Here is a 26618-nt window from a genome sequence, read left to right on the forward strand (position 1 = left end):
AGAGAGATATTACTTGAAGCTTTCTTTTAGATTTTTGTTATTTGAGGAGAATTAATATTATGTACGTACCTCGTATAGACTCTCTGTGACTAACCAGCTGCATTATGTTATTTCGAAATAATAAGTTAATATTGTTGTTTATTGCTGATAATAGGTTCAAAATTAACACGCCCTGAAGTCTATTAAAAATGTTATCATAAAATTGACACGAGTGTTAATAATAATTCTTATTAGTTTATCTAGAAACAATAACTTAAGATAAGGCTATAAAAGTTTAAATATTGATACAAATATAGAATAAAACTAACTTTTTTTCAGCAGTGACAATTAATTTACATATTATACATCTTTATTGGCTATCATAATGAGAACTTTAGCTATTTTGTTTTTGAGTTTATTATTTACTGCAGTGGTAAGTAAAAAAAATACGTCCATATAATAAATTATGCCCATCTCTCCCTTTACTTGATCTAATAAACTAACAGATTTTTATTTTCCTTACTGCGATACAAACTAATTTTAACAATTGAGTGTTATGGATAATTCTATCGATCTATCCAATTAGCCTTCTTCGGTCCATCTTCGGAAATAGGCCTCCCCAGTTCTTTTCCATTCTTCTTTGTCTGTCCCTACAGTCATCCGCCTAGAGCCCACGTGCTTCTTGATATCACCTCAGATGTCTCACCTCTGCCTCGGATGATAAATCTCAGTTGAATTAGATTTAAAATTGAATTAGAATTATTACGGATAATTCTAGTCCTATTAAATTTCTATACTATCTATACTGCGAGGCATAAGTTAGGGATGTAGAATTTTTTTTATTATTTTAGATATTTCTTTAGTATTTACACAGTTTTGTGCAAAGATTTACCTAAACTAATTTTTTGTACTTATACCGGGTGGAAGAAAAGAGATGGATTTCTTATGTTAAGTTTAAAACACCCTGTAGGGAGGCCGACGTACAGTAATGACTACAACATTTTGTTTTTTGAATATCCCTGATATTATTAAAAACAAAGAAAATAGACGGATTTGTAATTTATCTTGTGTTATAACCGAAACAAAAGTTTGAAACACCCTATAGGGAGGAAAAAATAAAAACGTGGTTCTGCATTGATACTATGTTGTATTCTCATATTTTGTGAACCTTGTATCTTCTTAATTTCTCTGATATCTTTTTAAATAAAGAAACTAGACGGTTTTACTCTTTAATGTTTGTTTTAACTGACGCGACGTGCGAGACGCGAGGAGGCCATGTCTCTTATTATACCACTAAGACTAATTATTTCCTATATACAGTGCGAAAGTAAATGAGTGTTCAAAGAAAAAGAATATGTATAATGTAGCTCTCGCTATTTAAATAGCATACACGTAGACACCAAATCTAATGTTTCTGATGTATATGTCATTATTGGTCTTACTTTGGCTTTATAAATTCTTGACTTCACCTCAGTGTTACTATGTCAGTTTCGCCATATAGTGTTATTAAGGCATCCTGCCAGTCTATCTGCTTTTTGTACTTTATTTCTCACTTCTTTGTCCATATTTCCCTAACTTGACAATGTAATTCCAAGGCATTTTACTTCCAGTATTTGTTCAATACTGAAACTATCACTTTCTATTTTACATCTGATTGGTTCTTTACTGATTACTATTGTTTTAGTTTTCTGAGATCGAATTGTCATATTGAATTTTTTGCTATTATCTTAAATGTGTGGACTAATCTTTGCAGACTATCTTCATCTAAGGCTAGCAATATTGCGGCGTCTGTATACCAGAGTATTTTTACTTTTTTGTTTTTCATTCTATATCCTCTTCCTTTGTTGACGATTTTGATGATTTCATCCATTATTAAATTGAAGAGCGTAGGACTGAATGAGTCTCCATGTCTTATTCCGCTTTCTATATCTATAGGTAATTTGTTCATTTATTCTGACTTCCATTTTGTTGTTTTGGTGGATGTTTTCAAAAGTTTTTAAATCTAGGGGGACTTCTCTCTTATACAGAAGATGGATTGCATCTTCGAGTATTACTCTGCCAAATGCTTTCTTCAACTCAATCAGACAGAAATGCTGGTCTATATACTCTAGTGATTTCTCAGTAATTTACTATATGACGAATATTGCATTTTTTGTACACAATATTCCAGTAAGATAACCCTGTTTTTCATCTGCTAAACTTATTCTCTGATTCATTGTCTTATAAAATTTTAGTTGTAAGTTGTAGGGTCGTATTTTTATTTTTAATTGTTTAAAATGTCAAATAGTTTACCTCTCCGCTCTGTGTTTCTCTTTTTTAATATTATTATTATTATTTCATAATAATTTTCAATAATCATTATTATTATTTATACAGATTCTAATACACTCTCAAAGGAACTTTTGACTACGATTTCAGGTAAGCTCCTTTTCATTTGAGGATGACTTTAAAAGATATTTTGCCGAGTGTAACTCAAATGAAGCTACAAAACTTGACCGTGACGCTTTAGCTAAAGTCAAAAGGGGAGAAGAATTTAACCCAGATCAGTTGTCTGCCTATCTTAACTGTATCTTTACAAAGTTCGGAATACAGGATGAAAATGGAGATTATAATCATCAAAGAGTAAAATATCTTATTAAACATGTTGTCATTGACCAGGGAAATGTTGATACAATTATCACCAGCTGTGGAACCAGACCTGAGGGTATCTCTGCACAGGCTGCAGCCCTACATTTACTTGTTTGTTCCAGGAAATATGATGAATTACGTTTTTACTCTAACATTTACTAATCAATCATAGTTTGTAATTTTGGTAAATTATAATAAAAAATTAATATATTGTTAATATGATTTTTTTTATTTACTCAAAATATGAGATTACAGAGTTTGTCTACAGAATACGAATACGATTAATCTACAGAATTATGTACTTTATACGTCATACCATAAACAGAAAGTATGCTTTTTCATGAGCATTTTTCAGTGCGTCACAAATGATAGAAAAAAAGGTAAGTCCGTGATAATATACATTTTAGTGACATGACATTTTAGTTAAATCTGACAGTTGTCACATTTTATTTGCAATTTGGCAAAAAAACAAATCAATTTTGTTTATTGCATTTATAAAATGGTATTTTCTTTTATTTGTATAGTCTTATAAATCGTTCAGATTATATTTCTAGATAATATTATATAATTCGCAAATTATTTTATTTTCGATTATGGCGCCATCTATTGACAACTAGAATAAATGTTATAAATGTTATAAATATCACCGACGAAATGTAATCACCGACGTGCGTTTTTTTCTGTCGCTTACAATTTAATGCGTTAGAAAGAAATCGAAAAACTGTGACGCACTGAAAGATCCTCATGAGAAAAGGCATAATAACGTAAGACATAGCAAAATAAAAACATATAGAGTGCTAGTCAAAAGTCCGTACCCCCCTCTTATCTTTTGAACGGTTATACCCACGGTTCTTAGACATACTACGGTTGCCCAGATCGACGGTGGTGGGGAGACTTCAATTTTTGACATTACGTCACAAGAATACAGAATCCCATATTTTTAAATGATTTTTGATAATTGAATGTGAGTTATTTTGTATACATATATGTGTAGTATTTGTGTTATTATTAAATAATAAGACAAATAATACACATTTTTATCTTATACCGGGTGATGAATCGTAAAACGGGCCATAGGAAACTCAATGTAAAATTCTAAACTGTTAAATTCCTGCTTCCATAATTATTTTACGTCATAAGTCATGAGAGAATATTTGTAGAGAATTGAGATCTGTATTAAAATCAAAAGTTAAAATTGTTCTACGATTTAAACGCATTCCAAAATTTTGAAAAATATAATACATTTGCCACAGTGGGGATGTGTGTAAAAGTTAGGCCACACGTTACTATTTAACTGACAGTGCTCACACCACTGACTGAATAAAAAATCTTTTTTATTACTATTTTCTCCGCAGCTGAGGGTATCTTATCAACTGTATTGCCTTTAATGATAAAATAGAAATATTAACAGTTCAAAAATGTAAAAATAATGACTTTATTGTAACATTGCACTGTGTGTGGCCTAATTTTGGGCCGAAAAACGTATTTTTACGCATTTTTACTAAATTTTGGAATATGTTTAATTCGTAGAACAATTTTAACAGTTGTTTTGAATACAGATTTCAATCCTCTACAAATAGTTTCTAATGTCTTTTGATGTAAAATAATTAGGGAAACAGGAATTCAAAAACAGTTTAGAATTTTACATTGAGTTTCCTATGGCCCGTTTTCCAATTCACCACCCGGTAATATCCTAGTTTACTTTATATTTTTGTATTTGTAATTTTGGTGTTGTTCCCCGTAAAAACTTATTTTGAATTATTCATGAAAGTTGTACATCGTTACTATTGTAGGAGTTTAAATAAGAATATATATTTATAAGGTAGGTTAAAACGTTAAAATTTCATTATGTATTAATAGTCCAGACAGCCACTGCGCATCCGCTAGGAAAAATATTCTAATTCGGATTTTTTGCACAATCTTACTCAAAAAGGACTCCTTTTATCAAATTCGCATGTTGCCAGGACCAAAAGGTGGTCAAAAATTTTTTAAGCGTTTTTTTTTTTGTTTTTTTCCTAATATTATTTTTTTGCATGGAAAAAAGTTTTTTTTAGGTTTCTTGGATCATTCCAAACAGAAAAGGTCTTTAGTGACTTTTCTCTAAAAATGATAGTTTTTGACATATTATTATAAGCGATTAAAAAATTGAAAAATTGCGAAATCGGCCATTTTTAACCCTCAAAAACTATGTGAAAAACTGAAAATTTCAATGTTACCAAGGTAGGTAGATATTCTCTAAACATCGATTGATGAAATCCTGAAGAGCTTTTTGCAATACAATATTCAAAACTCATTTGTTTTTTAATTGCTAATCAAGCGTGCGCGATACTATTTTCCACCGACAGTATGGTGCAAATGAAAGGAATAAATTCGTTATTTCATAAACCGGCGACTTTAAGGAAAAATCCCGAAACAGTTCGATTTTTATTTTTAAGTTATGATATTGTGGCATATATGGTATACTATGGTGATGACGTAATCTATGATTTTTTTAAATAAGAATAGGGGTCGTGTGCTAGCTCATTTGAAAGGTTCTTCAATTCTATATTCAGTAATAAAAACATTTACATAATTATTTATACAGGGTGTCCAAAAAAATTTTATTAAATTAAATTATTTGACAAAAAAAGAAGTAGAAGGAAACCATGTAAAAATAATTATGTTAATGTTTACATCACTGAATAAAGAATTGAAGAACCTTTCAAATGAGCTACCACACGACCTCTATTCTCATTTAAAAAAATCATCGATTACGTCATCACGCCCAGGCGGATGACGTCACTAGTATACCATATATGCCACAATATCATAACTTAAAAATAAAAATCGACCTGTTTCGGGATTTTTCTTTAAAGTCGCCCGTTTACGAAATAACGAATTTATTCCTTTCGTTTGCACCATACTGTCGGTGGAAAATAGTGTCGCGCACGCTTGAATAACAATTAAAAAACAAAGAAGTTTTGAATATTGTATTGCAAAAATCTCTTCGGGATTTCATCAATCGATGTTTGAAGAATATCTACCTACCTTGGCAACATTCAAATTTTCAGTTTTTCACAGTTTTTGAGGGTTAAAAATGGCCGATTTCGCAATTTTTCAATTTTTAATCGCTGATATGTCAAAAACTATCATTTTTAGAGAAAAGTCACTAAAGACCTTTTCTGTTTGGAACGATCCAAAAAACCTAAAAAAACTTTTTTTCATGCAAAAAAAAATAATTTTAGGAAAAAAAACAAAAAAAAAACGTTTAAAAAATTTTTGACCACCTTTTGGTCCTGGCAACATGCAAATTTGTTAAAAGGAGTCCTTTTTGAGTAAGATTGTGCAAAAAATCCGAATTAGAATATTTTTCCTAGCGGATGCGCAGTGGCTTTCTGGACTATAACGTAATAATCATGTTGAAGATACTTTAGAATGCCAGGTACAGGCTGTAGTGGTCAAATTTATTAGGTACCTATTATTTAAATTCTTACAATAAATTATACAAATAATTCTAATTCACATAATTCTAGCTGACCTCTAAGGATAGTATGTATTCAATATTTAATCCAGTATTAATGGAAATTCATCGACAAATTTTCAGTGTAGAATGGAGATTGAAGTCCTAGATTTCCGTAAATATTGCATGGATAAATATCAACAGTTTTCCATAATTAGGTATTATTTATGATCCACTAAACATCTTTATTTCTTAACTATCTTGACTATTTTCCATGCATCAAAGGCATATAAATACCGATTAAGGGAAAGGAGCAAAATACAAAATTTTGACGAACGTCAAAATTCTCATTAGTTTTTTAAATGTATTAATTTTTTTCGAATCCTGAGAAAACTAGTAAATATTTTTGAAAAATTTAAACGCATAATGAAAGACAACATTATTACCGAGGGCCGAAAGTCCATGAAAACTTCTATATGTTTATTTTAATAATTTACAGGGCTGAAAATAAAAGAGAAGTGTGATTTTCAATTGCAAAGAAATTTTTATTTACTCTAAGGGACTTTCGACCCTCAGTAATAATGTAATCTTTCATTCTGCGTTTAAATTTTTCTAAAATACTTATTAGTTTTCTCAGGATTCGAAAAAAATCATATTATGATTCAAATTACAGTACACTCGTGACGTAATCGCACCCTTAATGTTCATTGGTTAGTCGATCTGGGCAACCGTAGTAATGTCTAAGAACCGTGGGTTATACCTATAATAGTGAAATTTGGAGGGAGGAAATAAACGAACGTAAGCTTCTTAACTAGTCATGACAGGTGACGTAATAATGACAGATGACGATATAGAGCCACTGTGACCGATAATTTTAAATGGAACCTTATGGCAAGTGGTACCTCGTTTGAAAGGTATTAAAAATACCTATTCAGTCATCCTAATTTTTTGGGTTTAAGTTGATTTTGATTTTGGTGAATAAATTAAATAAATACATATAATATTGTAGATTCGCATTTAATTAATAAAGATTCAAATGTCCGCCTATGGTTTTTTTGTCAAAACAGTTGACGTTTTTCAATTTTATAGTAGTTTTTACGTCAACGTCAACCTTTTTGACAAGTAATCATAGGCGGAATTTTGAATTTTTATTAATTAAATGGGAAACTATAATTTTATATTTATTTTATTTATTCATCAAAATTAGCTTAAACTCAAACAAAATTAGTATGACTGAATAGGTATTTTCAATACCTTTCAAACGAGGTATCACTTACCATAAGTTCGCCATTAGAAAGAATCGCTAGGAATAGGTAAAGTGATGGTTGTAGTCCAACAATGGAGGAGAATATCTCTAGAAATTAATTAAGTCTTTTGTCTACAGTTCCCAGTTTCTTTTTAAAATATTATTATAGCACCCAGCTGTGTCTCGAACAGTGGTTCGAGACACAGCTGGGTGCTATAATAATATTTTAAAAAGAAACTGGGAACTGTAGACAAAAGACTTAATTAATTTCTAGAGATATTCTCCTCCATTTTGGGTACTACACCATTCGACTTTACCTATTCCGAGCTACGAGTCGAGTCGTCAGCGAACTACGCTTCCAATTCCACTTCCACTTCGTTATTTTGGCTTGCATACAACTGCATCTGCCAGCACATTTCTTTCGTGTTGCAGTTAGTCTTGCTCTTAGCAATTCTGCAGCACTTCCCTCTAAAAAAAAGAAGATTACATCGATTAACGTGAAGCCTCCTTTATTTTGTTCCGTGATTTGGATTTATGATGTAACCACTGGCTTTTTTTGACCATTTTTTGACATTACATGATAAGGTTATGTAACGGATATTAGTATTTTATTTCCTGTTTCTTTATTCCAAAAGATTAAGACCATTACTTTAGGCTTACATATTATAACAAATTAATATGTATAAATATAAACCTTGTGGTGAGAGATGTTATTTTAAACAAATAGTACAACATAGGGTTAAAACTCCTCTTCTCGCTCCGGGGTAAGGACAGAGCTTTCACAACCCGAAATGTTGCCTCGGTTAGACTCGAACCCAGGAAAGGATAGGATAAAAAGATATGGGACAATTGAGTTTGTATTTTATTTTACTTTGTTAATATTTAAATGAGTAACAATTAATTTTAGTTGATCAAAAGTTAGATTGCAAAGAATATCTTGTATATTGAAACTAACAGGGACTCCTAGTTTTTTAGTTCATCTCTAAGATCAAACCGTGTACCTTTTCTTATGGCACATTGCAAAATAATATGGTCTATATCCTCCTCTGTTCCACATTCACAGTGTGGATGATCTTTTATTTTTAATCGATATAGATGTGAACTTGTACAACAGTGTCCTGTCCTCATCCTTATTATATTTGTCAGGTGTCTTCGGTCTATATATGGAAATTTTTTAAACCAGGGTTTATCTGGATATGAAGATTGGCGGCCAACTAATTTAGAGTACATTTGTTAAGTCCAAAATTATCTTTAATTTTATTATGTAGATTAAAAAAAATAGAGTGTCATATAGAGAAAAAAATTACCTTTCAAATGATGTGCTACTCGACCACACTTGCTATTTAAAAAATAGTGGGGGTTGATGCGGGGCAGTAGGGGGTCACATTTGAGGGCATGAATATTGCATGAAAATTCGTCGCCCTCCCATTATAAATTGACGTGTTTTTTTAATTTGAAGAAGCTCTTGGTTTCTGAGTTTCTGGGGGGGGGGGGGGGTCAAATTTTCGTTAGAACAGACTGTATGAAGAAGGGATAAATGAAATGAATAATAAAAATAAATACCCTTACCAATAAAAAAACTCTAGGTTTAGATGACAGCTATAAAGTGAAACGATGGGAGATACAGATAGAATAAATTCTTTTAGAATATATCGCACCTTGAAAACCATAGGGCAGTAACTGCAAAAATCATAATATCGAGTTATGAGCATTTTAAGTTTTTGTAAAGTTAATTTTATTTCCTCTAGTTCCAAAAATTAAACTACAAACCTGATATTTGGTATAATTGTCTTTAATTTTGCATATTTTTACATAAATTAAGAAGTACATAAAATTTGCTAAAATTAATAGGTATTTTAGCACATACGGCCATATGGTTTTAAAAAATATATCAATTTTCGCAAATTTATTTATTACAAATTTTTAGTGTTAACACTTCAAAGTGTTGCATATTATAATCTGTCTGTTCGTCTTCTATTGTTGCATTGGTCACGTGTAAATCTGCATAAAACCTAAGATAGTGCTCTTGAATAACATTAGCCTTACATAGTGAGAGTCTACATCTTGTTTTTTGAGATTGCATATTCCTGGTGGATGCGAATATGCTTTACTTAGTTCCATCTTAGCCACCATCCCTCATTGTTTTTGCCTTATATTAATGGTTCTGAACTCTGTATCGTTAAAGCTTGCCTTAACCTGAAACTTATTTTTAAATGTCTTCTCCACGTAGTTCATCTTATGTCATTCCAGACGACGACCGACCTGATTTCCTTCTTCGTCAATGTTATAATTATTCCCCATTTCCTTACATTGTTTTTTAAAGTCCAATATATCCAATGTACACCTTTCATTAATTTTATATAAGGTTCACCTGTTTTTTCGCTGTTTGAACTACTGGGAACTATTGTGCAGCCACGTAAATTGGTCATCTTTTAAAGCCTTTTTTGTTTCTCAATCAAAGAATGCACGTTATCTACCGTATTTTGGGAGTGACCCGTTATCAAAAATTTGTGGGTAATTTTAGGTATGTTTTCAATTTCTGTACTGCATATTGATAAAGATAGACAATATACTTGTTCTTATTTCGCCCACAGTAGTTATCTGAGTGTAATATTATTTCTTTTTCCCTGGCTTGGTTCCTCAGAAATTGTAACAGGAACGACGCTATTTCATTTGAATCACGATTAGCAATTCGCTTGAACCAAAGACAGAAGTGTCCTGCATTTGTGGTCCGGTAAAGAATTGTGAAATTAAATAATGTTGATAATCTGCTTTTGTAATAAAATAAAGAGACTTCGCCTGAAGGCGTCGGTAGTAATGATTGTAAATCAAAACAAGAAGTGATGCAATTGTTGGATTTTGCAGATTTTAAGTCATTTATTTCTCTTTTGTATTGAGTTCCACTTCCTGACGGTGAGTATTATAGACTGTTTCTAATGTCGATTTATCTAATTAATTTCTGTAACTTTCTCACAACAAGCAAAGGTATTTTTAGGCTTAAAGGAGTGTATATTAAATTCTGTGTGAGATATGGTTATCATCGTAGCATAATTTCCGAACACCGAAACTTTTTCTTTGCAAAATTTTATATAATCGCGATGAATAATCAGCAAGAGTTTTGTCATCGCTGACGAATTATCTGGTAGTTTGTTTCCTTAGGCAGGCCGCACATCAAAGAAACATGAAACGTAAATTACGTTTCATGGAAATAAAACACTGCTAAACAAATATACGTCCGGCCATTTATGAAACTCTCCGAAAATAATGATGTGTCATGAGCATGAATCACACTCGTTTCATTGGTAGGCGGACTTTGAGATTTGTTTAGCAGTGTTTTATTTTCATGAAACATGTTTCACGTTTCATGTTTCATGTTTTTCGTTTCATGTTTCTTTGGTGTGCGGCTTGCCTTAGGTAGTTAGATTTCACTCTAAGAATGGACTCAATGTAAATCATTTTGTTTTGTTTCACGACTTCGTTGATTCTTTTTCCATTCTTATGAGTTTCTCGCTTTTCTTTTGGGATAAATCCATCTGCAGTACGACGATTTATATTAATTTGTTATAGTCTTGTCGCTTATTTCCAGTGTTGCAATGAAATCTCTCTGCAGCACTCGTATGTTTTGTTGCATTTAAAAGATTTTTCCTTAGTACATCTCGCTTTTATTTTTGCGAGCGTGGGTCACATTTTGCACATATTGCCATATAGATCTAAGTTTTTGTTCCAATTTTAGAACCGTAGAGCATCAACTGCAGATAATGCCTGATGGTATAAAAAGAAGAATCGATTTTTGATAAAAGCCATAGGGACGTATCTTTCTGGTGCCGAACTTAAAATTTTTTTGCAGATTCTGCTATATAGCATTAAAAAATATATTTTTTTTCCTATCAGACTGCATTCAAAGGTCATTTCATGAAAAAATTACAGTTATTGCCATATGGTTTTCAAGGTGCGATATATTAATTTGGCAATAATTTATATGTACCCCGTATGCACCATCTGGGACAATACAGCTGCATTATGTTATTTTGAAATAAACTAATTAAACATTAATTAATTGTTGTTTATTGCTGATAAATGTTCCAAAATTAACACGCCCTAAAGGATATTAAAAATATTATTGTAAAATTGACACAAATGTTAATCATTTTTATGAGTTTTTCTACAAAACAACAACATAATATAAGATGAAAATATAAAAGTTTAATTAGTGATAAAAATATCATGTAACTAACCTTTCCTCAGCATTGATAATAATTAATTTGCACATTTTACAGCTTTATTAGCTATGACAATGAGAACTTTAACTGTTTGCTTTTTGGGTTTACTATTTTTTATTGCAGTGGTAAGTAAAAAAATTCGTTTATATCCTATACTCTATTTTCCTTTATCCTCTATAAATATCTATAAAATTAATATACTATCTTCTAATCTACAGGGTGATTGATTAGTGGGGTAAAGCTGCTTAGATCCGTTATAGTAATAGATAGCGATTAAAGTTAACAATAAAAATGGTAGCCAACTTTGAGCTTAACATTACAAAATTAGTTAGAATATTAGAGGGTGCTCGATAACATAGTGGCAGACCAAACTTATGTTTTTTAACATTTTATAAGAGCTAGAATATTCCACATGGTTTTCCGAAATTTTAGAAAAAAACACAGAATGATTGGTCCACCCGGCATATTATAATGATAACTTACCTTCTAGCAACAATTTTATTACAGGGATATTATTAAAGAATAAGGCTATAACACGTTAAAAAAAATCACTAAAATGGTATTGAGATCTTCAGCTGTGTCGTGTTTCTAATCCCCTTCTTTCTGAGTTACACTACCTTGCTAATTTCGGCAATCGATAATCTTATTCTTATTGGATGTGAGCAGTTCATCTCACACTTTGCGTCTTGGTCTCTTTTACACGGTCTGAGTATTTTTATAGTTCCTTGAGTGGCAAATTGGTTTTTATCCGGTGTATTTGTGTACATTCATCAATCATTGTGCCATTTATTTTATATTAGAATTTCCGTTCGAAGCACCGTAAAAATTATTCTTCTGTGCCATTTGTTGATTTTCAGATTTCGCATCGATACAGAGCTATTGGTATTATGATAGTTTTATAGCATTATTTTATTTTGTTTGCAAGTAGTATTCGAGCATCCCTATAGTATTGGAGCATCCCATTGACACATTTTGCCTTACTCTTTGTCTAATGTTGACCTTTCTAGTGACACATATATGTATTTTCTCTTCTCCTTAGTAATGCCAAATCCTCTTTTATCAGTCTCTTGTTGCATCGTAGTTTTCGCTTCTCTCCCTGATTTTTCTAGAGTAGAGCAATATTCAAATTAGGAGTGACGTCGCTTCGTATTATTTTAAAGCTAGTTTTAAAGCTAATTTTAATTTATTGACATAATCAAATTTTCTCGAATATTTGCATTTAACCTATATTTTGCCAAAACACTTGTTGTTGTTTGATGGATTAAAGCTCTCCGCTTACCACATTTGTGCAACATCGACGCACATAGATCATGTTGAGTTCTGATGCGGTTGAGTATGCACAAGATCCGACGTGGTAAGTAAAATCCTATAGGTTTGTCTGTAATTAAAAGTACAATTGTGTTTGGTTTTACTTCCGACCAATCATGGGTCCATTTGGTGATCATGTTGAGCCCGTTGGTTGCGGCCGATTGTGCGCTTCGTATGGGAGATTTTCTGGAGGGCATTCGACTTTTGGTTTCTTCTGTGTAGTCATGAATCGGCAAAGCCGTGTTGTTAAAGATCTTTTAATATTCTTTGCTAGCAGATGTTGTAGTGTTGGCGACGCGACGGTGTGATGGTGAAATGCTACTCAGCACTGGTAGTCAATGGGTTGGTTTGAATTTGATTACTCCAGCGATCATTCTTATGTTGTTTTTAGCTGTTATTTGTGTTGTTTCATGTTTTCGTCTTATGTTTGATAGTTCAAAATTTTAACTAATTAAGTTTTTATCCTATGTTTTAATTTGATTTTCTAATATCGCATTATCGCATAATTTCTCCGCTCAAAAAGTGCCATAAATCAAAAATGCAAAGTATCGAGAAAACGACGGTTTCTCTTAAATTTGTGATAGAATTTTTCCGGGTTTAATTCAAAAGCTGTTAAAATTAGTATAGTAACTATTTTAGTCAGGTACCAAGGTTTTTGAGGCTCTACAAAATAGTGTATTAATTGAGGCGCTTAGAGTAACAGTGGCCTAACCCCAAAAACGAAGTTTTGAGATAAATGTAATATTTGCATTCATATTTTCATTATGCTTTTGGGCATAAAACTACAATATACATACATACTGGGCGCTACAAATTATGTAGCGCCGTTTAGCCAAAATGAACCTAACTTACCTTAGTATAAATATGCACATAAAAAAAGTTACAGCCTTTTGATTTTACACAATGAAAATGGATTTTCTCGAATTTATCGAAAACTATTAGAGAATTTATATTGAAAATTGACATGTGGTATTCTTATGGCAGGAACATCTTAAACAAAAATTATAGTAAAATTTGTGCACGCCCTAAAAGTTTTATGGGGTTTTGTTCCCTTAAACCCCCAAAATTTTGTACGTGCCACTTAAGTTATTATTGTGGTACCATTAGTTAAATTCAATATTTTCAAAACTTTTTACCTCTTAGTATTTTTTTGATTAAGCAGTTTTTATCCAGATGCGGCTTCTTTTTTAATATGTTTACATAAAGAAATTATGGGGGTTTTGTGCATTTAAAGCCCCCAAATGTTTGTGTACGTTCCAATTAAACTATTACTGCGGTACCATTAATTAAACACAGTGTTTTTAAAACTCTTTTGGCTCTTTATATTTTTTCGATAAGGCACCTCTTATCGAGATGTGGCTCCTTTTTTAATATGGTTCTAAATATATCAAAACAGTAAATCATGATAGTATATTATTCAATGAGCATGTAATGATGGCTATTATTCACGATGATGAAGATTGCGACACGAGCCGTAGGCGAGTGTCGTAATTCATCAGAGTGAGTAATAGCCATTACATGCGAGTAGTATACTATACTTTTTCTACGATCTTTTTTATTTTAATTAGTAAAAAAATATAATTATCAACTACTCGAGATTTAAATTATAATAATTTACAAAAATACCAAAATGCTGTTTACCCCTAGTACGTGGCTGAATAATTGGTTGCCTACTATTACCAAATTCTTATGTACTCTAAAAATGCAACAAGAAATAGTCAATCCAGTTTTATTGTTTCCGAAAAATTATAGGCATTTTGTACCTATTACCGGTGGACGTACCTATTTCATAAAGTTATAATGTATATTTACATTAAACTGTACATAATATAATAATATTATAACTACCTATATATTATAATAAATATGTTATAACATATGTAACACAATATAACTTTAAAAATAAACATAATATTAGTTAATAATTCCAATTAACCCAAACAAAATGCGCTACTGTCACTGTCACTTAAATAAATGATAAACGTCAAAATGTTTAGTAAACAAGATATAAACGTAAAAAATATACTGACATTGTTACAGTTAAAATTCCTTTAAAAATGTTTCGGAGTTAATTATTGATATAAATAACAATAATTATTTTATTAAATAAACAAGTTTAAGGAATTTTATTTGCAGTTATACGATTAATAAAAGTGGCATGCGACATTTGAATCTAATTTCTGCCCGTGAGTAATGACCCGTGAGTAACTTCAGCCCGTGAGTAATGACCTATTACACACGGGTAAAGTAATGGGTGCTATTATATATTAAAAAATAGCGAATAATGAGCATATTATTAAACGGTCGTAGAAAAATAAATTTTCATATTATTATTAAGTCTCCATAATCGTACTTAACCATATACAAATATGTGGTGGATTTGACAAATATTCAAAATATCTCGATAAAAACTGATTTTTCGTAAACACACAAAGAGGAAAAAAGTTTTTAAAACATTGTGTTTAACTAATTGTTTAACTAGTGCTTTAAAATTTTTAAAGCACTGCAGTTCGTATTGACCGTATAGGCAATTTTGATGTAATGTCAAAAAAATATAAAAATGGGATGTCAGTCAAGTTCAAGTAAAAGTTTTTGTAGATATTGTCCTGTAATTACGTTTGTAGAAAAAATATTGTATGATATACGTGTTAAAAAGTATATTTTTAAGACAATCATGTGAATTGCAGAAGTCGCTATCGCTCATTCTGCAAACTTTCACATGCGTGTCTCAAACGTGTACTTTTAACACTTATATCATAAATAACTATTGAAATAAGATTTTGTAGTTTTATTAAACGGTTAATGCAATAGAACCGTTTTTATTTTTTTTTGAGTTGTGACACTATTTAAGCGGAGGAGTCATTTCATGACTTATTTATGTAAAGTTTATTTTACTTTTTTTTTTAATAAATGAGTGTATACGATTGCAGGTAAGCGCTATTTCCATTGAGGAAAACTTCCCGAAATATTTTTCTGAGTGTAACTCAAATGATGCTACAAAAATTGACCGTGAAGCCGCAGGTAAACTCAAAAGGGGCGAAAAATTTAATGGAGATCAGATGTCTGCCTACCTTAATTGTATGTTTAAAAAATTCGGAATTCAGGATGAAAATGGAGATTATAATCAGCAAACAGTAACAGATCTTATTAAATATATTGTCAGTGACCAAGGAAATGTTGACACAATTATCACCAACTGTGGGACCAGACCTGAGGGTTCCTCTGCGAAGGCTGCAGCCCTACATTTAATTGTGTGTTCCACGAAATATGATAAATTGCGTTTTCCCTCTAACTACTAAGCAAACTTGGACTGTAATTTTGGGTAAATTGTAATAAAAATTTATTATAATGTTGATATGGATTTTTATTATTTACTTAAATCTGAAATTAACTAATCTTTATACCAAACACGATCATAGTGTGCTATAGGTACATCATATAGCATAAAATCAAGGTATTGCAATAAAACATTAAAACGAAAACACATAATTGTATATAAAAATAAAACTATATTTCGAAAAAAATATATAGATATACAACACTCATCAGATTTGTTATTATATTTACACGTGTGCGGGCTACTAATTTCGTTAACTAATTGCAAATCGTAAACAATAATTTTGACAATTGCATATTAAGTTTGCTGACTAAATAAAGTCCTTTGTCAGACGCGTGGGTTGACCCAATTCATCTTGCCGCTAAGAAAGAGTATACATTAGAATCATTCAATCGAGCCAATTCGAACAGTCAAGATATGGCTTAAGATGCATTCAATCGAGTCAATTCGAACAGTCAACATGTAGTCTCATCATCGATGATTATCAATTCAACCGTCAAACGAATCGGTCAGTAAAGCTACGTCATTAACCCGGCATGTGGCATTGATCGCTATATGAGATTTTCTCTCACGGTTTCAGAATATTGCACACGACTTTTTCCCTAGTAAACTACATATTCTGTAGTTCCTGCTAGTCTCCTAATTATCCTTCCTCTACAATCCAGTAAACTCGTCTGCTAAGATGGTGGTACAGTTGACTTAGTATGGCCATGGCCTGATTGTTAAGTCAGTCCGCTTGGGTCTTAGTACAAATTTGACAGTTAAATTGAAATATTAAAATTATTAATATTTCTACATCTTTAGATTAGAGTAAAATGTACAAGCGCATCAACAGTCACATTGTGTAAAGCTAATAATAACTTTATTATCTAAATTTAAAATATATTTTGAAAATTTTATTTCGTAAAAAAGACAAATTCTCACGCGCGACCACTCGCGTAATAGTCATCCTAGCGACCAATGCCGGGTTAATGAGACATTTAACCCTCGCAGGACCAACCTTTTAGTAGAAAAAGCGAGGACCAAGGAGGGTCAATAAATGTCCACACATAAATTAATCAAAAACGTGTTTCTTTATTTAAACTAATTTTTTTGCACGATTGATCATTTTTGACTGTTTACCGTGACAGATTTTACGTCAGTAGGTGACATTTACTAGCAACTCGACGGTAAGTAATCCAACTCGACGGTAAGTACTCCAACTCGACGGTAAGTAATTCACTTACCGTCGAGTTAGAAAATCTCTTAATTTTAATTTATTTTTGGAAGAATAATGAAAACTAACGAATTATTTATTAATATTGAAACTTATGGTACAATTTGTTAAATTATTTAATGAAATCCCACTTGTTTGGGCTGTGGTTTCACTTCTAACAGAAACTCCTGCAGAATCGCATACATTAGTACTATCCAACATTTTTTCTCTTCAAATACGCGATCAAAGTTGAAAACTTGGAAATATCAATGCCATCATAAAGAAAAACGGTGGATTTAATCATTGAATATTCTGCCCAGAGGCTTCCAGAAGCTTTCAACTGCATATGTCTTTGAACGAAATATGCCAATAGAGTCTTTTCTTCGATTCTTAAATTCTTGCCTTCGCACCATTTTTTAAAACTTTGGTAGGTATTTTGATAACGGATTTTGGATTTTTCGGGAATAATTGCGGAACACCCTTCTTCCCAAGCCTGTTCAATTTCTTCAAATTCACTTTCGCTCATATTTTAATTTATAATAATCAAAATTGTACTTAAAATTATTGACAACTAAATAAAAACTCAATTCTCCATTGTTGTTATGCACCCTAGTTACTACCTAACAACCAAAGTATCTATATTGATAAAATGAATGAAACTAGTCAATATGACGAAAATGTTTAATTTTATAATTTATAATGTTATCAATCGTGCAAAAAACGTTATAAGCATGTCGAACGTTAGGGGTAACCGATCTCAGACAATAATTGGAATCGTCGCTCCGCTCCTCCTCCAAACAATTGTCTTCGATCGGTATAAAACCCTTACCGTTCTCCATACTTAATATTCTATAAAAATAACACTTTTACAATATTCATAGACATTAATGTTAAATTTATAATTTACCTGGTGTCTTCGGCTTCAGTGAAATTGGTATCATCGTAGGCTACAGAAACATTTTTGACTTTTTGCTGTACTTACCGCATACATACTTGCATTTTGAACAAACTATGGTTATTTTTGCCCACTTGTTGGCCGTTTTTCCTTTAGATTTTGCTAAGTTGACACATGAATGATATCGTCCCTTTCAATTTTGGGATGGTGTTGAAGGTATTAAGGGGATTATTTATGGTGCACTGTCCAGTTTTTATAAAAGTATGAGGAAATGAATTAAATTCTAGAAATGCTAATTATGCCATCTAATAGGGCCGACATAGTACGCCGACAACTACTAATTATTTGAGATTTTTAGGAACAAAGGTATTGAGAAAATTGGATGTAAAGCAATGTTGTGGATACTTTTTAACCCTCCTTGGTCCTTCTAGGGTTAAGGTCTCCCGGGTGTAGAGTGGAGTTAGATAAATAAAGATTCATCTTTAATTTGGTGTCTCTAGGTTTAAGCCGAAGATTATACACCAACAAAGAACGCACCAGAAAAATAAAAAACTAAATCTATAAAATACCCTGTGAATGGAAGAATTTCTAAGTGGAAGAAACTGTAAGACTATCGAGTGTCAGATCCTTCCTGAAATCCAGATATGCAATTATGCCTGGAACAATGAGCACAGGGCACAATAGAAAAATGCATCAATAATCATAAGAGAAACAGACATGAATAAGAGAAAAGTCAAAGAAGCAACCCTCATTCTACTCAGCGAAAAAAAAACGTGTAGCAAACCCATCAGCCGAATACAGCAGGCTTTGGTTAACAATAATAATAGACAATGTCAACAACACGAACATACCATCATACCAACAATAGCGGAGTAAAGGATGTTGAAGAACAAGTCATCGACATTCTCATACACAATACATCGTACCCCGACTTCCTTAGTGTCATAACCCTAAAAAATGGAAACTATGTTTTTTTGTCATAATAAATATGTTCCTTTAGTCGTTGCGTTCATTGTGAAATAATGTCATATAATTTATCTTAGAATAATTATCAGTAGTAATTGCAAAAGAGCTCTAAATTTCTAATTGCACGAGTGACACTTTGATAGTTTTAATTTCACGACAAGAAGGGGAGTGAAATTATGTCAAAGTGTGAAGAAGGCAACAAGTCGATAATAATTTTAGAGATCGAATGTAATTCGCTGAGATTATTTCATGAATAAAACTGCCTTTGCGTTATGCTGTAATCTAGAATGGATACGTGAGAAATACTGTTCATTTTTAAATATTCTTCTAACATTTGTAATAATGTATTTGATAAGAAAAATTACTTAACCTTTAACTACCAGCGCATCAAGTTATAACCTAACTACACGCGTGGCGTACTTTATACGCCACAAGAAAATACACTTAAAAACAGAGGATTTGTTTATTTTTTTTTTTTGAAAAGATACACTTAGTTGTTTGTTATAAACCTTATTCGGCATCTGTAAATACTTGGAGTTCCTTCTCAGTAAGCCAATTGGGATTTATAACTGGAATCATGGAATAACTGGATTCCATAATCAATAAAATTGCTAATAAAAAATTTTTTGAAATGTGATTTTTTACACGAAAAAGTATTGTTTATAAAGAAAAATATATTTTGTGCCATAATGACTAAAATACAATTGAAATATTTACTTATATTACGACTTATATTAATATAATCGTGACATATATTGTCCACCACCGGAAACAGCAAATAATAAACTGGAAATTACGATCTTCCCAGAACGCCGATTATAACGAAACTAAAACCAAATTGCAAAGCACATTCCAGTGATAGGTTAGAGAGATAAACAAGGTCAAAAATAAAATTTTTAAATATATTTGCAGTAGAATTCTTATATCTGGCGTACAAAATACGCCAGCGCGTGTAGTTAAAAGTTAAGTACAATTGTTTACTACTAGAACCTCTAATATGGCAGGTTGACACGCCCTATTTCATGAATTTTGAATATGGGTGACCTGGCATAAGCGCCTAATCACATTTTGATGGTGAATTTCAGGGTAAAGCAATGTTAAAAACTAAAAATAAATACTAGCATTAGAGAGCTATACTCCGTCTAATATACTTACCGTTTCACGTCATTCGCCTCATAGCCCGTGACGTCACATGATACTAACACGAAATATTTAGGCGGTAGGTGTGTTCATTTTTGGAATCATTCTACAGCCACTAGACATATTTTATTATATACGCGTGGAAATAATATTTGAAGATTTCTATTAATGTTAACTTAAAGAAATACAAAATAAAAAAAAAATAGTAAATCCTTTAAAAAAGGTATATATTTCAAATCCCTAAAAAGGGCTACATCACAATCACATAACTAGTTTTCGACTGGTTTACTAGTCATCATCAGTGCTTACTTGAAGTTTACATGCTAACCACCAAGATATAGTTTAACAAAAATATGTGGGTCAAAGCCCTATATAAGTGGTCCGTTAAGGAAACATCAGTTAAAAATGCCAATTAGAGCATGGATGTTCAAACTATTTCAAAATAATATCCCAGGTAACATCTGAGCTGTGGTGTGACTAGATTACATGGTGAAAGTCTGGTAGTAAAATGATTTTTTATTATGCATTATCAAAATAAAATAAGCTAATTGTGATACATAAAACTTTATTAACAATAAATTAGGGTTAAATAAACAAAAATTATGTTGTTAACGTAAATTAAACATTATTAACAAAAATAAAAGGTATTTTTTTTTAAAGTAGCCTGCCCTAATAGCACACGACGTCCTTTGGACGTCCAAAATAGGTCCATTTTTGGTCCTTACGTCCATGGACTATAAACGGACGTCCTTTGGACGTCCCATGTTGGACGTCCTTCGGAAGGAATAAATATGGACGTCCTTTGGACGTCCGACGTTGGACGTCCTTCGGACGGAATAAATATGGACGTCCTTTGGACGTCCGACGTTGAACGTCCTTTGGACGTCCATACTGGACGAAATACGGACGTTTTATGAACACTTATATATTATATTGGACACATTATACCAATTAACGGGATCAAATAGCAAAATAATTCAATAAAATATTAACTTAGGCGTTAACTTTACGTTAATGAAATACAGTCAAACCTGTCAGTAACGGCCACTAAAATGAAAGAACTATTGGCCGATATAGAAAGGTGGCCATTATTGCCAGTTTTTGTAGTCTAGATATACAGTAAAACTTGTGTTACTGGCCACCTCTACTAACGGCCAGTTTAAAAATTCCCCAAACCAATTATATCTAGACTACAAAAACTGGCAATACCGGTCACCTTTCTATATCGGCCAATAGCTTTTTCATTTTTAGTGGCCGTTACTGACAAGTTTTACTGTAATTGGTTTGGGGAATTTTTAAACTGGCCGTTAGTACAGGTGGCCGGTGTTTGCAGGGGGCCGGTAACACAGGTTTTACTGTAGTTTAAATCGAAAAGATTAAATCTTAATTCAAAATTGTATATACAATTATAAACTATAGTTTAATATCCAAAACATGTTTTTGATTTTATGTAATGTAATGAAAATCTTATTTGTAAATTATTGGTTACAATGTTTAACAATAGGAAATATTCAAGAATAAATAAAATAAAAGTTTAATCCTAACAACACAAAACATTCCAGGAATGTAGGTACTACCGTTCTATTCCGTGAACATCTATCTGATTAAATTATGGGTGGAAAGTTACCACAAGATATTCTATGTACAGTCTTCCTGGAGGGGTAAAATTTTCCATTACGAGATTTTAAGAGAGGCCATTTACTGTTCAATTTGCGTTCATTTTCAAATTTGCCGCGCGAATATCTATGTAGCGTCGCGTGGTCATTGTTCATCACATTTCATATAATTTCATTTTCATAAGATAACCGAAACCGATAACCTAAAAATTTAGTAAAAATTTTGATTGGAAAAAAATGCATCGATAAGGGGGTGTGGGAAATGGAAATTAGTGGCTTTTTTGCAGTACTGTGTGCTAGTTTTTGCTCTGGGCTCTGGCTGGATCTCTTGTTTAAACAATTTTGTAAGTATTATAAAATCCGTTTTCAATTTTCTTTATTCTTTATGAAACGAATCATTTATGCATGCATATTATTACCTGTAAATAGTATCTATATCTTTTGATTTTTAATTGTAAAGAATAGAAAAATTACCGTTCATTTTAATTTTTTTTAGAATCAGCTGAAAGTGGTCTACAAAAAAAAACAAGAAGGAAATGTATAGCCTTGTGGCTATGAAAGGCAAAAGAGAGATATAAAAAGTGTATTGGCTAGTTGGAAGAAAGTCCACATTGTCCATGCATAATAAGTTATTACTTTATCAACAAATATCAAGAAGATAGCAGGAAGTCACGAGAAACACGAGCAATTGAACAACTTCATAAGTTCAAGAATATCGAGGAAATCCAGCTCCTTGATACTACTGGGCAAACTAGAAGATTGAAGAGGACAAAGCCTTTTGAACTAGTTTGAGTGATAGGTGATAGTGAAAAACAGAGCATAGTGCTTGTGTGCTGTGCCTGTGTATGTTAGAATAGTGCACGATCTTGTTAGATTAGATAAGAGACGCTATGGGGTAAGCTCTTCATTTTAAGAAACAGTAGTCATTTAGGTTAAATTAAAATTGCTCCTTGGTCAGTTATGACCAGATTGTTTTTTTATAATTGATGGATTCGATTTCTTTTTAGAATCGATATCTTTTTTAGAATCTATGGAAATTAATAAACTGAAAAATACAGATATAATTCTGAATGACCAACTCGAGACAAACAGCTCCCCACTCCTCAACCTCTTCAGTTGAAGATTAAAAAGGCAAACACATTGTAAACTATATTACTTGAGAAAGGCACTCCGCCGAAACAGCTGTAGTCACTTAGATATAATAAATTTTGTGGAAGTATAGAAAACAAACGTTTTCAGTTTTTTATTGTTAGATTGTTTTTTTATGTTTGGCAAAAAGGACTTAAGTCAGAATTGCACATTGATAATGTTTTGATGATTTCTGGACCAGAAAAAAACTGTTGTAGATGTAAACTGTATGTACAGTAGAATCTACTACAGTACTGTAGAAATCATCAAAACATTATCGATGTGCAATTCTGACTTAAGCCCTTTTTCCCAAACATCAGAGAATTGTAATGTACAATAATTCTCCTATCTGCTTTTTCATGAATTTTGTAGGAGACGAAAAACCATTTTTAGGATCATCTGCTTTCACATGTAAATTTTGACATGTTTTGTAGTAAATAGATAGTTGAATTTACTACAAAACATGTCAAAAAATATATGAAAACAGGAGGTGACTATAAAAAAAGTTTTTAGTCTCTCTTACAAGACTCATGAAAAAACAAATCGGAGGTATGTCACATCTGTGACTATATCCAGGGAATGTCTAAAACATATACTTTGATGACCCAAGAACCAAATATAACCTACAGTCCATCTAATTTACTTACTGTTGCACGTCATTATCTACGCCAGAGATCTAAGTTGACATAGTTGCCAAAGTATAAAAAGATCCTGAATCCATTTTAAATCAAATATATCACATAATTATTGTAAACGTGGATTATACAACAAAACAAATTAATATTCAATGTAAATAAGTAAAAACTTAAGAAATAGAGAACAAGAATTAAGTTATAATCTTTTAAGATTTGCAGTGCAAGCGTTTTTGCACTGCATTGTTAATAATTAAAAAACGGCTCCGAACTCTTGGCAAAAAGCCGGTAGGTTTCTTTGTATAAGTATGTCTACAATAACAACTAAAAAAGTTGTCAGATACCACGATGATTATTCCAAGTCGTTATAAAATTAGGTGAAATTTATATTTTTATAGTAGAGGATCTTTTTATAGTAAAGTAAATAATAAAGACAGTAAATATAATAAATAAAACAGATACTTATAGTGAAGAATATAAACAAATATGAAGTGTCATCACCACAACTGTCAAATAAATGTTACCAATTTATTCTAAAATGTCACCTTCGTTCGATTACAGTTACAGTGTGATCCGAACAAATCTGCTTCATAAAAACGCTTTATAATCCATTTATACAAATTAAATGAAACATATTATTGTGTATTTCTTTAGGTTAACATTAATAGAAATCTTCAAATATTATTTCTACGCGTATAGAATAAAATATGTCTAGAGTCTGTATTTCCAGTGTACTCAGCAAAGTGATTCTAAAAAAGAACACACCTACCGCCTAAATATGTCATGTTGGTATCATGCGACCTCACAGACTACGACGTGGATGACGCACAACAGTTAGTAAATTAGACGAAGTATGTAGATATATACAGGGTGTAACAAAAATACAGGTCATAAATTTAATCACATATTCTGGGACCAAAAATAGTTTGATTGGACCTAACTTACCTTAGTACAAATGTGCACACAAGAAAAGTTGCAGCCCTTTGGCTGCAACTATCTTACGAAAAAACTATAGTAAAATTTGGACACCCCATAAAAATTTTATGGGGGTTTTGTTCCTTTAAACCCCCCCAAACTTTTGTGCACGTTTCAATTTAATTATTATTGTAGTACCATTTAAACACAACGTTTTAAAAACTTTTTTGCCTCTTATTGCTTTTTCGAAAAGTCAATTTTTATCGAAATATTTTGAATATTTGTCAAATCCACCACATATTTGTATATGGTTAAGTACGATTATGGAGACTTGGTAATAATATGCAGACTTATTTATGCTTTACATTTTTAGGTATATTTTGAACCATATTAAAAAAGAAGCCAGATCTCGATAAAATGTGCCTTATCGAAAAAATACAAAGAGGCAAAAAAGTTTTAAAAACATTCTGTTTAACTAATGGTACCTCAGTAATAGTTTAATTGGAACGTACACAAACATTTGGGGGGTTTAAAGGAACAAAACCCAAATAAAATTTTTATGTAGACATGTTAAAAAAGAAGTCGCAACTCGATAAAAACTGCCTTATCTGAAAAATACTAAGAAACAAAAATATTGAATTTAACTAATGGTACCTACCACAATAATAAAATTGAATTGGAACGTACACAAAAGTTTGGGAGGATCTAAGGGATCAAAACCCCCATAAAATTTTTATGGGGTGCACAAATTTCACCATAATTTTTGTTTAAGATATTCCTGCCATAATACTGCCACATGTCCATTTTCAATAAAAAATCGCTAATAGTTTTCGATATAATCGAAAAAATCGATTTTCATTTTGTAATTTCAAAGGGCTGTAACTTTTTTTATGTGCATATTTGTACTAAGGTAAGTTAGGTTCATTCGAACTATTTTTGGTCCCAGAATATGTGATTTAATTTATGACCTGTATTTTTGTTACACCCTGTATATACAGCCGATTACGCACCACCTTAAAAATTGGGCATTTTTGATGTCTCGAATTTCCTAAACCCTGTTGTTGCATCTAAGTGATTTTTTTATAATATTCTAGCCTAGGCCCTAGGCTATAGGTTAAGTACCTCCTTATGCTTGTCATGCACGGGGAGCTATACTGTAATATATATTATATCACATCGCTCTCTATAGTAATGAGTGAGCCTGTACATACGGAACCATTTGTTTCCTGTCTGCAGGCTCACTCATTACTATAGAGAGCGATATGATATAATGTACATATATTACAGCATAGCTCCCTGTGCGTGACAAGCTTAAGGAGGTAACCTATAGCCTAGGCTATAATATTATAAAAAAATCACTTAGATGAAACAACAGGTTTAGGAAATACGAGACATCAAAAATACCCCATATTTAAGGTGGTGCGTTAATTTCTTGGAGAAGTGTATTGTAATTTAATGTAAATAATGTAATATCCAATAATTGTAATTTAATATAAGATGTAATATAAGTTCCTTAAAAAATATATTTTTTATTTCCCACGACATTAGATGGATGTTCGGCAGCAAGACATTGGACCAAACTGGGACGTCCTATGAAGGCCCAATTGACGTCCACCGAACGTCCTTTCGGATGTTAAGTGGACCTCCATTGGACGTTTGGCAACGTGGCATTTGGACCAAAATTGGACGTCCTGTTAATGTCCAATTCACGTCCCCTAGGACGTCCGGTTAAGGTCCAATTTACTTCCGATTAAGGTCCAATTTTCGTCCGCTTAAGGTCCCATTTACGTCCGATTAAGGTCCAATTTACGTCCTATTAAGGTCCAATTTACGTCCGATTAAGGTTCAATTTACGTCCGATTAAGGTCCAATTTACGTCCAATTAAGGTCCCATTTACGTCCGATTAAGGTCCAATTTACGTCCTATTAAGGTCCAATTTACGTCCGGTTAAGGTCCAATTTACGTCCGATTAA

General features: G+C 31.9%; 1 protein-coding gene across 3 annotated transcripts; it reads left to right on the forward strand.

Moving 5' to 3' along the window:
- The first annotated feature begins 239 nt into the window (after positions 1–239).
- On the forward strand, positions 240–16173 carry LOC114329540 (uncharacterized). 3 transcript variants are annotated; one of them, XM_050642884.1, is made up of 2 exons: positions 240–412; positions 2398–2824. In XM_050642884.1, the coding sequence occupies exons 1-2, from the start codon at positions 365–367 to the stop codon at positions 2767–2769; spliced, it is 420 nt and encodes a 139-aa protein (XP_050498841.1). In that variant the 5' UTR covers positions 240–364; the 3' UTR covers positions 2770–2824. The 3 variants fall into 3 exon arrangements, with proteins under 3 accessions (XP_050498841.1, XP_050498842.1, XP_028134486.2); XM_050642885.1 differs by lacking the exon at positions 2398–2824 and adding an exon at positions 15751–16173 and having other exon boundaries at positions 255–412; XM_028278685.2 differs by lacking the exons at positions 240–412; positions 2398–2824 and adding exons at positions 11428–11637; positions 15751–16173.
- The last annotated feature ends 10445 nt before the right edge of the window (positions 16174–26618 follow it).

This window comes from Diabrotica virgifera, chromosome 2 (assembly GCF_917563875.1).
Source record: "Diabrotica virgifera virgifera chromosome 2, PGI_DIABVI_V3a".
NCBI lineage: Eukaryota > Metazoa > Arthropoda > Insecta > Coleoptera > Chrysomelidae > Diabrotica > Diabrotica virgifera.